This window comes from Hemiscyllium ocellatum, chromosome 36, assembly GCF_020745735.1.
Source record: "Hemiscyllium ocellatum isolate sHemOce1 chromosome 36, sHemOce1.pat.X.cur, whole genome shotgun sequence".
In the NCBI taxonomy this organism is placed as follows: Eukaryota; Metazoa; Chordata; class Chondrichthyes; order Orectolobiformes; family Hemiscylliidae; genus Hemiscyllium; species Hemiscyllium ocellatum.
The window spans coordinates 17,271,798-17,285,803 of NC_083436.1; the positions used below are offsets into that span (position 1 = coordinate 17,271,798).

A 14,006-nucleotide genomic window follows, 5' to 3' on the forward strand; every position below is an offset into this window, starting at 1 on the left:
ACTTTGTGTTCAGGCCAACTATGTTTGATGTCTTGCCTTCTGGTTATCCTCCAAGTAGATGATAGCCCTTCTCTCAACCAGCAGGATCTCCAGGTCTCCATTTGGAAAGTAGGGTTCCAGCATCCTGTACTGAGTCATTTTGGTTTCCTAAGAAGAGAGCATGCAAAGGAGTTTCTGGCTTGTAGCATCTGAAGTGCTGTGTATTTGGTATTTAAATATAACACCAATGACCTTTAGGTGGAAGGTGAAGACAGTGGTGTAAATTTCATCTCTCGCACTACTATAGCATGAAAAGGAAGCCAAATTGATCAGATGCATAATTATTCACTGGGGAGTGGAAGACAACATAAGAAAAGTCGCTGTGAGTCATGATGAAATCAACTCATAATATAAGTTTGGATCGTAACAGAATTCAGTACACATTTAGTATTGCAATTGTATTTCTTCTTAGGTATGTGTTCAAATTCTGGAATGGTACTTAAACTTATAAACTTACTACTCAACGGTGAAAGTACTAAATTATCCAATAACTTCTTTCCCTGTATGTTCATACACCTATAATGAGTACTCGTAGGACAATACAGTTAGAGGTCTGATAATAGCACTGAATGAGCATACATACAGATGTGTCAGTATCACACTGATATATTTCAGTGCTCTAATATTAGGCAGTTCTGCATTTTTCATTTGAGAAATTCTTATCAGAACTCTTCAACACTTGTACTCCAAGCCACCCTAAAAGAAAATTCAGACACATTTCAAACAACGCTGTCAAGTTTCAGTCCCAGAGAAGGCAAAAATCCCAGCCTTAATTTCCCAATCTGTAAAATTGGATTAAAATACTATTGGTTCTTGCTTGATCGTTTAATTAACTGTTAAACACTCTTAATTTGTGATTATTCCAAACTATTTTGATTGACTTGCCCTTTGTCACCAAAGCGGACAAAATCCTGTAGACTAAATTCAACTTGCAGAAAACCAAATACACCATTACAATTAAAAATTGAAAACATAATTACGTTGTTGTCAATATTTTACATAAGGCATTTTACTGCAGTTCCATTTACTGTTGAAATAATATATCAAATAAAGAACAGTAATCAATTAATCAATGCTTCATTCGTCCAAAATTTACCTTTACATGGGAACATAAGTAGCCCATTCGGCCCACCGAACTTGCTTCTATATTTAACATCATGGCTGATCAAACATTTCAATGTCTTTTACCCATAAATTCCCCATAGCCTGTTGTGCCATTGGTTATCAGAAATTTCAATAACTAAGAGTAAAATTTTCTGTCGGATTAAGTACTTTTCATTTGTTTACTACATCAACCCGTTGGACAATTTTCTTCATAACCACTTGATATGTTAAGTCCATGTTTTTACCTCAGTGTTTTCACTTTAATTCTTCATCGGTCTTAAGACAAATTTGAATTTCTTTCCATTAATATTCCACCATATATAATTGTACCATTTCTTAGCCCAGCAAATAAAATTCTCCAAGATACAACAAGATAATTTTCATCTATCTCAAATAAAAGCAAAATCCTATGGATGCTGAACTGAACAAGTAATTTCTTTGAAACATTAATTCTATTTCTCTCCATAAGTTCTGCACACCTGCTGAGTTTCTCTAATATTTGTTTGTCTTTAATTCACATCACCTAATTTCTCTAAAAATAAAATTTACCAGATATGGAAAACACTTACCAGAAACAAGTCACAAACACCCATAAGTATGTCTTTTTGAATGCCCTGAATTCTTTGCTTTTTCACACTTTAGGCAGCATGGTGGCTCAGTGGTTAGCACTGCAGCCTCACAGGGCCAGGGACCCCGGTTCGATTTCTGCCTTGGGCGACTGTCTGTGTGGAGTTTGCACATCCTCCCTGTGTCTGCGTGGGTTTCCTCCCACAATCCAAAGACGTGCAGGTCAGGTGAATTGGTCATGCTAAATCACCTATTCAAAGTTTGTGCGAAGGTTTGTAGCTCGGGTGCTTGTTGTAGTGGTTCTGTTTGCCGAGCTGGAAGTTTTTGTTGCAAACGTTTCATCCCCTGGCTAGGAGACATCATCAGTGCTCTGGAGCCTCCTGCGAAGCGCTTCTTTGATGTTTCTTCCGGCATTTATAGTGGTCTGTCCTTGCCGCTTCCGGGTGTCAGTTTCAGCTGTCCGCTGTAGTGATTGGTATATTGGGTCCAGGTCGATGTGTCTGTTGATGGAGTTTGTGGATGAATGCCATGCCTCTAGGAATTCCCTGGCTGTTCTCTGTCTGGCTTGCCCTATGATAGTAGTGTTTTCCCAGTCGAATTCATGTTGCTTGTTGTCTGAGTGTGTGGCTACTAGGGATAGCTGGTCGTGTCGTTTCGTGGCTAGTTGGTGTTCATGTATGCGGATTGTTAGCTGTCTTCCTGTTTGTCCTATATAGTGTTTTGTGCAGTCCTTGCATGGTATTTTATAAACTACATTAGTTTTGCTCATGTTGGGTATTGGCTCCTTTGTTCTAGTAAGTTGTTGTCTGAGCGTGGCTGTTGGTTTTTGTGCCGTTATGAGTCCTAGGGGTCGCAGTAGTCTGGCTGTCAGTTCTGAAACGCTCCTATGTATGGTAGTGTGGCTAGTCCTTTTGGTTGTGGCATGTCCTCGTTCCATGGTCTATCTCTTAGGCATCTGTTGATAAAGTTGCGCGGGTATCCGTTTTTGGCGAATACCTTGTATAGGTGTTCCTCTTCCTCTTTTCGCAGTTCTGGTGTACTGCAGTGTGTTGTAGTTCTTTTGAATAGTGTCCTGATGCAGCTTTGTTTGTGTGTGTTGGGGTGGTTACTTTCATAGTTTAGGACTTGGTCTGTGTGTGTTGTTTTCCTGTGTACCCTTGTGGTGAATTCTCCGTTCGGTGTTCTCTGTACTATCACGTCTAGGAATGTGAGTTGGCTATCCTTTTCTACTTCTCTCATGAATCGGATGCCTGTGAGTGTGGCGTTGATGATCCGGTGTGTTTTTTCTATTTCCGTGTTTTTGATGATTACGAAAGTGTCATCGACATATCTGACCCAGAGTTTGGGTTGAATTTGTGGTAGGGCTGTTTGTTCTAACCTTTGCATAACTGCCTCTGCTATGAGTCCCGAGATTGGTGATCCCATGGCTGTTCCGTTGATTTGTTCGTATATCTGATTGTTGAATGTAAAGTGTGTAGTGAGGCATAAGTCCAGTAGTTTAAGTATGCCGTCTTTGTTGATAGGTTCGGCCTCCTGTTTTCTGTTATGTATGTCCAGTAGGTTGGCTATTGTTTCTCTGGCTAGGGTTTTGTCAATCGAAGTGAACAGTGCCGTCACGTCGAATGAGATCATGGTTTCTTCTTTGTCTATGTGTGTATTCCTGATGGCGTCCAAGAATTCCTGTGTTGATTGTATGGAGTGTTTGGATCCGCTGACCAGGTGTTTCAGTTTCTGTTGTTGTTCTTTGGCCAGTTTGTATGCTGGTGTCCCTGGTAGTGATACTATGGGTCTGAGTGGGATGTCTGGTTTGTGTACTTTGGGTAGTCCATAGAATCTGGGGGTGTTGTTGCTTTCCGGTTTCATTCTTCGTAGGTCCGCTTTGGTTATCTGTCCGTTTTTTTGTAGATTCCTTAGAGTGTTATTTATTCTATTGGTGAGTTGTGGTGTGGGGTCCGAATCCTTCATTTGGTAGGTGTTGGTATCTGCTAGTAGGTGTTGTGCATTTTTGATGTAGTCTGATTTATCTAGGATGACAGTCATTCTGCCTTTATCTGCTGGTAGTATGATTATGTTCTTATCATTTCTTAGTGCTTTCAGTGCTTCCCTCTCCTTGGTGTTGAGGTTAGTGTTTGTCTTTTTCTTATCATCATAGGTACGACCGTTTGTCTCACTGTTTGTTGTGTCTCTTCAGTCAGTCCATTGTTCCTGAGTGTGCATTCCAGTGCTGCTAGGAAGTCTGCTGTCTTGGCGTCCCTGTGGTTGTAGTTGAGTCCATTGGTCAGTATAGTTCTTTCCATGTCTGTGAGCTGTCTGTGGGAGAGGTTTTTAACCCAGGTGTGTGTTGTAGTGTCCTCTTTTTTGTGTGTTAGTTTGGCCAGTTTTTCTTTTAGTGCCGTTTTTTTGCGATGTGTTGTCCTGTTCTGTCCTATAGTGACAGCCTGTTCTATGGTCCGGGTCCATTCAAGACCATTAGCGGTCTTTGAAATGAAGGATTCGGACCCCACACCACAACTCACCAATAGAATAAATAACACTCTAAGGAATCTACAAAAAAACGGACAGATAACCAAAGCGGACCTACGAAGAATGAAACCGGAAAGCAACAACACCCCCAGATTCTATGGACTACCCAAAGTACACAAACCAGACATCCCACTCAGACCCATAGTATCACTACCAGGGACACCAGCATACAAACTGGCCAAAGAACTACAACAGAAACTGAAACACCTGGTCAGCGGATCCAAACACTCCATACAATCAACACAGGAATTCTTGGACGCCATCAGGAATACACACATAGACAAAGAAGAAACCATGATCTCATTCGACGTGACGGCACTGTTCACTTCGATTGACAAAACCCTAGCCAGAGAAACAATAGCCAACCTACTGGACATACATAACAGAAAACAGGAGGCCGAACCTATCAACAAAGACGGCATACTTAAACTACTGGACTTATGCCTCACTACACACTTTACATTCAACAATCAGATATACGAACAAATCAACGGAACAGCCATGGGATCACCAATCTCGGGACTCATAGCAGAGGCAGTTATGCAAAGGTTAGAACAAACAGCCCTACCACAAATTCAACCCAAACTCTGGGTCAGATATGTCGATGACACTTTCGTAATCATCAAAAACACGGAAATAGAAAAAACACACCGGATCATCAACGCCACACTCACAGGCATCCGATTCATGAGAGAAGTAGAAAAGGATAGCCAACTCACATTCCTAGACGTGATAGTACAGAGAACACCGAACGGAGAATTCACCACAAGGGTACACAGGAAAACAACACACACAGACCAAGTCCTAAACTATGAAAGTAACCACCCCAACACACACAAACAAAGCTGCATCAGGACACTATTCAAAAGAACTACAACACACTGCAGTACACCAGAACTGCGAAAAGAGGAAGAGGAACACCTATACAAGGTATTCGCCAAAAACGGATACCCGCGCAACTTTATCAACAGATGCCTAAGAGATAGACCATGGAACGAGGACATGCCACAACCAAAAGGACTAGCCACACTACCATACATAGGAGCGTTTCAGAACTGACAGCCAGACTACTGCGACCCCTAGGACTCATAACGGCACAAAAACCAACAGCCACGCTCAGACAACAACTTACTAGAACAAAGGAGCCAATACCCAACATGAGCAAAACTAATGTAGTTTATAAAATACCATGCAAGGACTGCACAAAACACTATATAGGACAAACAGGAAGACAGCTAACAATCCGCATACATGAACACCAACTAGCCACGAAACGACACGACCAGCTATCCCTAGTAGCCACACACTCAGACAACAAGCAACATGAATTCGACTGGGAAAACACTACTATCATAGGGCAAGCCAGACAGAGAACAGCCAGGGAATTCCTAGAGGCATGGCATTCATCCACAAACTCCATCAACAGACACATCGACCTGGACCCAATATACCAATCACTACAGCGGACAGCTGAAACTGACACCCGGAAGCGGCAAGGACAGACCACTATAAATGCCGGAAGAAACATCAAAGAAGCGCTTCGCAGGAGGCTCCAGAGCACTGATGATGTCTCCTAGCCAGGGGACGAAACGTTTGCAACAAAAACTTCCAGCTCGGCGAACAGAACCACTATAAATCACCTATCGTGTTAGGTGCATTAGTAAATATAGGGTAGAGGAATGGGTCTGGGTGGGTTACTCTTCAGAGGGTCAGTGGGAACTTGTTGAGCCAAAGGGTGTGTTTCCATACTGTAGGGAATCTAATCTAATTTAGTTAATGATGTTTGCCCAGCTTGTGAATTCTGCATATTTGGATGCCTTGTGATATGGTTGTATGTATGTATTGACCAGTGCAGCAGAAGGCAATAGCAACCACTGCAGTACTCTGCCAAAAATAATCAATGCAGAAATTCATGATTGTTAATTCCCTTTTAGGAGCTCCCCCAAAAAGGTGACAATTGCCAGGAGCTAATGCCCAGTCAAAGTTCGTATTTATTGACAAATTAGCCAATAGGATTCTGATGGTTTAACGTTCCTGTTACCAAATATAACTTACGTAAGCACTAGCAGACTGACTTCCCGAATTGATTTATATTATTATGTACTCATAGAGTCATAGAGATGTACAGCATGGAAACAGACCCTTCGGTCCAACCCGTCCATGCCGACCAGATATCCCAACCCAATCTAGTCCCAGCTGCCAGCGCCGGCCCATATCCCTCCAAACCCTTCCTATTCATATACCCATCCAAAAGCCTCTTAAATGTTGCAGTTCTACCAGCCTCCACCACATCCTCTAGCAGCTCATTCCATACACGTGCCACCCTCTGCGTGAAAAAGTTGCCCGTTAGGTCTCTTTTATATCTTTCCCCTCTCACCCTAAATCTATGCCCTCTAGTTCTGGACTCCCCGACCCCAGGGAAAAGACTTTGCCCATGTATCCTATCCATGCACTTCATAATTTTGTAAACCTCTATAAGGTCACCCCTCAGCCTCTGACGCTCCAGGGAAAACAGCCTTAGACTGTTCACTCTCGCCCTCTAGCCCAGATCCTCCAACCCTGGCAACATCCTTGGAAATCACCTCTGAACCCGTTCAAGTTTCACAATATCTTTCCGATAGGAAGGAGACCAGAATTGCACGCAATATTCCAACAGCGGCCTAACCAATGTCCTGTACAGCCGCAACATGACCTCCCAACTCCTGTATTCAATACTCTGACCAATAAAGGAAAGCATACCAAACGCCTTCTTCACTATCCTATCTACCTGCGACTACACTTTCAAGGAGCTATGAACCTGCACTCCAAGGTCTCTTTGTTCAGCAACACTTCCTAGGACCTTACCATTAAGTGTATAAGTCCTGCTAAGATTTGCTTTCCCAAAATGCAGCACCTCGCATTTATCTGAATTAAACTCCATCTGCCACTTCTCAGCCCGATGGCCCATCTGGTCCAGATCCTGTTCAAATCTGAGGTAACCCTCTTCTCTGTCCACCATTTAAGAAAAGTAATTGGAAGGTGGAACATGATTGTAAGCAGATGGAATAAGGGAAGAAAGTAAACATAATGAGCAGATATGCTTTGAGGCAAAGTAGCAGGAATCCACTTAAAGTTATTTGGCTGAATATAAATCTGTGAGCATCATCATGAGAGATCGTTCAGGTTTGTAAATTTATTTCAAACTCTGATATTTGAATGTTATTACAATTAGTGCCAAACTGTTAATATTTCTTCATCATTTAAGACCATAAGCTTTATGAGAAGAATAAGGTCATTCAGCCCATCGAGGCTACTCCACAATTCAATCATGACTAATATTTCTTAACATCGTTCTTCTGCCACTGTGGGCGGCACGGTGGCACAGTGGTTAGCACTGCTGCCTCACAGCGCCTGAGACCCGGGTTCAATTCCCGACTCAGGCGACAGACTGTGTGGAGTTTGCACGTTCTCCCCGTGTCTGTGTGGGTTTCCTCCAGGTGCTCCGGTTTCCTCCCACAGTCCAAAGATGTACGGGTCAGGTGAATTGGCCATGCTAAATTAGTGTTAGGTAAGGGGTAAATGTAGGGGTATGGGTGGGTTGCGCTTCGGTGGGTCGGTGTGGACATGTTGGGCCGAAGGGCCTGTTTCCACACTGTAAGTAATCTAATCTAATCTAATCTAAAACCTTCCTGTCACCTTTGATCCTCTTACTAATCAAAAGTCTCTCTATCTCTGTCTTAAATATAATCACTGCCTTGACCTTCACAGCCTTCTGTAGCAGTGTATTCCACAGATTCACCATCCTCTAGCTGAAGAAATTCCTTTTCATCTCCATTCCAAATGTTTATCCCTTCACTCTGAGGTTGTGCCCTCAGGTCCTAGTTTCTGCTATGAGTGGAAAAACCTTCTTCACGTCTACTCTATCCAGGCCCCTCAGTATTCTGTAAGCTTCAATGAGATCTGACCTCATCCTGCTAAACTACAACTACAAACCCAGAGTTCTCAACCACTCCTCATAAGACAAGCTCGTCATCCGGAAGACTGGTGCAAATTCAATTCCTCTACTATTTTCTTGTTCTCCATAATGGCTTCTTCAGCCTCATTTTCTAGTCATCTAACATCCATTGGTACCTTTCTTTTTCCTTTTATATATTTAAAAAGCTCGCACTCTTCTTTTATATCACTAGCTAGTTTATCTTCCTATTTCATCTTCTCTCCCGATTGCTTTTTTTAGTTGTTGCCTGCTGGATTTTAAAGGCTTATCATACTTCTGGCTTCTCCCTAATCTTTACTTGCCTCCTTTTAACAGTATTTAAATTCCATACTACCAAGCAGTTACACGTGGATTAATGGCTGGTTATTTTCTCACACTCTCCCACATCAGTTAGCTCCTGAGCAGTGTTGACAGCATCTTGGGATATTTAGTCATTACTTTTTAAAACTTTCTCACAACATGATGACTATAACTTGATACCATGCAGTCCTGCTGTTTAACTTTTTAAAGATTGTCACTGCAAATCTGTGATTTTGGATATTGAGCAAGGTTGTAAAAGGAATAAAAACAGAAACATTTTCATTATTAAAGTGTTTGACCTGAAGTTTATCTGTTTTCTCTCTCCGTAGTTGCTGCTAGATCAACTCATTATTTATGGCAATTTTTATTTTTATCTCAGCTTTCCAATATTTGCCACTCCTTGCTTTTGCATCAGGTTTTATAAGGGAAGGTGATTTGCCTCTGAATAGACAATGTTCATTATAATAATGGGTTTTGAATGTTTTGTTTTAGTGCCATTGTAATCTCCGTATTTCAGACAACTGCTTCCCTATTGCCTCCATAGGTTTGAAATAGAAAGTGCAATACTGTTAATTTCATTCTATCCTAGAGTACTGATATCAAGTCTTGAAGAAATTGTGCCTGATAATTATTTTGTTTATTAATTAAAACTACACACTTTATTTTCAAATTGATGCCTTATTACTTTTCATTGTTTCAGCTTGCAGGTCTCGTCTGTGGTTTTGTGATCAAACTGCACACATGTTTACATGATCAGGACTTCCTATTGCAGCTTCACACTGTGGGTTTGCTTGTACAGTTTGAAGGACTTCTCAGCACTTACAGTAAGTAACCCATCTTGTTTTGTCCGCACTGTTTTAACATTAGCAATAGGTTAAGGTGCAAATTGGAGGTGGTCAGTTTGTCTCACTGATGACTAGAACACAGCTTTCAAGAGCACTAAACATTACAGTGACGTGAATTGGGCTAATGAGACACAGTGCATACAACAATGTCTGAACAGGTTATAGTCCAACAGCTTTAATTGGAAGCACACTAGCTTTCGGAGCACCACTCCTTCATCAGGTGGTTGTGGAGGACACAATTGTAAGGCACAGAATTTATAGCAAAAATTTACAGTGTGATGTAACTGAAATTATACATTGAAAAATTCCTTGATTGTCTGTTGAGTCTTTCATCTGTTCGAATACCATGATAGTTTCACTCTTTTCATGCGTAAATGACAAAACTTCTTTTTAAAAGTTGCATTCTCAGATTAACTGTAACAATTGGTGTTAGCTAGACAATGTGTTGAAGGTGTTAGCCCCCTGTGTTTTCTGTCTATGCCATGATGTTTAGATTGATTCTAATCTGAAAAGTGAGATAACAGAGTTTTACATGAATTACTTCTGTGCCTTACAATTGTGTACTCCACAACCATCTGATGAAGGAGTGGTGCTCCAAAAGCTCGTGTGTTTCCAATTAAACCTGTTGGAGTATAACCTGGTGTTGTGTGATTTTTAACTTTGTACACCCCAGTCCAATACCAGCATTTCCAAACCAGGGCTGAACAATGAATGATAATATTGCCTCAAGCACGTGAGCCCTGGGATCGAAAATAATTATAGCGCATGTATGTATACATGATTTGTATTTATGTAGGTTGTACAATTTTACTGTAACTGCTTTAGTGTTAATGTTTACTTATAGAGTTTGAATCTTCCATTACTAGGACCACTGATTCATTACCGTAATTAACTCTTTAAACTATGCAAACAAAGTCAGTGTGAACTTTGTTTAAGCCATATAGAAAATTCACTGGCATTTTCTACCATAATGAATGGATTAACAGTATTATCTGTAAATGTGTTTAAAAAATCAGTCAAACCCTAGAAACTGACTGTATGGAATTTTGTTCCATGATTTTGGGGAGTTACTAACTGACATTTAACAAGTTACTGCATCTGCTGAAATAACCGGGAACTTTTAGATGAATGCATTGACATTATTATCCTGCAGCAAAATGTCGGATTTTCAATTCAAGCATTCTCATTTGTAGTGCCTGCCAAGGTTCATTCAATGGGATTCTTTAAAGCATTTCCGTTTGGGGTTTTCATGTACTATCTGATAAGATTATTAATGCATATTTTGCAAATTTAGATAGTAAGATTTCTGAATGTGGTAACACATCCAGCTTTGGAACCCTACATAATCTATTAGTATAAATAATAGATGTTGCTAACAGTTTATAGTTCTTTCCAATATCTACTGGACACAGTAGATGTTGGAAAGGTGTTTCCATTGCTAGGAGAGTCTAAGACCCGAGGGCATAGCTTTAGAGTAAAGAGAAAACCTTTTAGAACAGAAGTACGGAGAAACTTCTTCAGCCAGAGAGTGGTGAATCTATGGAATTTATTTGCACAGAAAGCTGTGGAGACCAGGTCATTGAGTATATTTAAGACTGAAATAGTTAGGTTGTTGAGTACTAAGTGGATCAAGGGTTACAGGGAGAATGGAGTTGAGAAACTTATCAGCCATGGTTGAATGACGGAGCAGACTCGATGGGCTGAATGGCCTAATTTCTGCTCCTATGTCTTATAGTCTTAGCACTTATATATTTGCCTCTTTCGAGTATATTCTACTTTGGATATTCTCCGAGTATTGCCATAGATTTTTCCCTTGTATAATTTTATCAGAATATATGTGGATATTGATGAGAGAAGCCACTCAAGAAATTGAGAGGAAATATTTTAGAATTAAGAAATTGGAAACAATGTGTTGTACCAATTAATTTTGTGTGACTTCTCAAATAGCAGATTTTCAAACTCATCACCTAGAGAGGAACTGTGGGATGGTTACACTGGACTGAACGTTACTGATAGGGATATTGGGTGTTATCTATTTAATGTTGTCACAAGCACATTGAGGAGAAAGATTACAAAAAATTTCTTTTCATGGAGGATTCTTAAAGACCACGTACTTTGATTGAGAGAAATAGTTAATGCATGGTTAAGACCACGGCATGTTCTACAAAAGACTTAGGTAGATATTTGAACAGTAGAAGGAATACAGATATGAAGAGAAAGTGGGATTAGTTTTAGTTTGCCCTTAGAGAGAGAGTGTCAAATTGCCTCCTTCTGTAGTATGACTGACTTTGGCATTTTAAATGCACATGGCACAACAGGATCAAAAACTAAGTTACAATTGCTTTTAGAGGATTATTTTTAAATGATTGCAAGTATAGATATTAATAAGTTTGATATAGTTTGTAACTTATTAGTTATGAACAAAATACTGATTCAAACTTTCTAGAAATTGATTGCTTTTTAATTAGGATTGCCAACCTTCCTTTTTTCAAGAATAGGACTACCATACTTAGCTTTAGCTCCAAGCAACTTCCTTTGATTGTGTTTCACTTTATATATAACAAAAACAACAAAGAAATTGTAAGATCATGGACCTGAATTTCTCCAACACTGCCAATAAACAAGAAATCCTGTTTGCATTATAAATATCGCTTCTGATGTAGTTATTGTACTGGAACAGGATCTGCTCAAACAAAACTGAAGGTCCATGACACTCGTTTCTAGAATTTTATTGTGCCAAGTGTGTAACAGTGAAATTTTGAATTCTTCAAATGTCCTGCCTTTCTAATCTTAAAGGTGGTACAGTACATATACAAAAATATAAATCTCTTCTGTAATTTTTATTTTATGCATTTCACAAATTCCTTTTATTTCTCTCATCTTTGAAATTAAAAAGATAAGTTTAATTTCCAAGATTATTGGCAAAATTATATGAGTGCAAATTGGGTTTCAAATGATTAATGAATTTTCCAGTTGTTTATGTTGTTGTTACTACATATCAAGGCCGGAAGAGGTCACCAAAGGTCTTCTACTGAAGACATTTCAAGCTTTTTCTGCAACGTTTACCTTTTCTTATGCTTCTAATCATCTGTCTCAATTTCTGTGCTTTATCATTCTTTCTTTCTAATGATTTTGGTCTCTCAGATACATGGAGCCATTTATTTAGGGGAGGGCCAGTGCCACTGAACCTCAAGAGGGCTCCTCACAAGAGCTCTAATATATTATGCATTTTAAACAGTTCTTCACAGACTTGTTCTCCCTCTTTTTCTCAGTCTTAACCTTAACTGTTTCCTAATGTTGCTGACCATCAGCTGACAGATATACAGATAGATTGTTTTACCTTGAAAAACTTCAATCCACCAAATTAAATAAATTTTAACACTATACCAAACAGACCTTTCATCAGTGGAAAAGAGCTCCAATTACTTCTCATAATGAAAGTTTTTTATCCTTCACATCTTCTTAGTATTTCTCTTAGAGTCATAGAGGTGTACAGCATGGAAACAGACCCTTCGGTCCAACCCGTCCATGCTGACCAGATATCCCAACCCAATCTAGTCCCACCTGCCAGCAACCTGCACATATCCCTCCAAACCCTTCCTATTCATATACACATCCAAATGCCTCTTAAATGTTGCAATTGTACCAGCCTCCACCACATCCTCTAGCAGCTCATTCCATACACGTGCTGCCTTCTGCGTGAGAAAGTTGCCCATTAGGTCTCTTTTTATATCTTTCCCCTCTCACCCGAAACCTATGCCCTCTAGTTCTGGACTCCCCGACCCCAAGGAAAAGACTTTGTCTATTTATCCTATCCATGCCCCTCATAGTTTTGTAAACCTCTATAAGGTCACCCTTCAGCCTCTGATGCTCCAGGGAAAACAGCCCCAGCCTGTTCAGCCTCTCCCTGTAGCTCAGATCCTCCAACCCTGGCAACATTCTTGTAAATCTTTTCTGAACCCTTTCAAGTTTCACAACATCTTTCTAATAGGAAGGAGACCAGAATTGCATGCAATATTCCAACAGTGGCCTAACCAATGTTCTGTTCTCTTCTATTTCTATTTCATTGCTTTGACATCTTTCCTAAAGTAAGGTGCCCAAAAGTGAATTCAATATTCAAAGTACCACAGAGCCAGTAATTGGCATAGACTTAGCATTAATTCTTTGTATTTTGATGCTGTGATTATTTATGAAACTTAGAATTTTAAATTTTTTTTTCCCTAAAATCTTATTAGCTCATTTTTCTACTTTTTGACATTTGTATATTTGATTAATTAATCTACTCTTTTTCGACTCTTTGCAAAGTTTTATTACTCAGCTACTTTTTCCATACCGATGTCGCAATCATCCGTATTAAATTCCATCTATCACATAATTATATCCTTTTGCAATCTTCTACAGTCATAGAGACATACACCATGGAAACAGACACTTTGTTCTGACTCATTCATGCTGACCAGGTATCCTAATTTAATCTAGTTCCATTTGCCCACATTTGGCCCACATCCCTCCCAACCCTTCCTATTCATGTCCCCATCCAGATGCCTTTGAAATGTTGTTTTGTGCCAGCCTCCACAACTTCCTCTGGCAGTTAATTTCATCCTCTGTGTGAAAAAGTTACCCCTTAGATCCCTTTTAAATCTTTCCCCTCTCAC

The 14,006-nt window shown here is 40.0% G+C and overlaps 1 protein-coding gene across 4 annotated transcripts in view; it reads left to right on the forward strand.

Annotated features, from left to right (window-relative positions):
* inpp4b (inositol polyphosphate-4-phosphatase type II B) overlaps positions 1 to 14,006 on the forward strand; it is a 917,060-nt gene that overhangs the window by 805,220 nt on the left and 97,834 nt on the right. For all 4 annotated transcript variants that reach the window (XM_060851719.1, XM_060851718.1, XM_060851720.1 and 1 more), the window contains one exon: positions 9,207 to 9,330. In XM_060851719.1, coding sequence (XP_060707702.1) covers positions 9,207 to 9,330 — 124 coding nt within the window. The remainder of the gene's footprint in view (positions 1 to 9,206; positions 9,331 to 14,006) is intronic.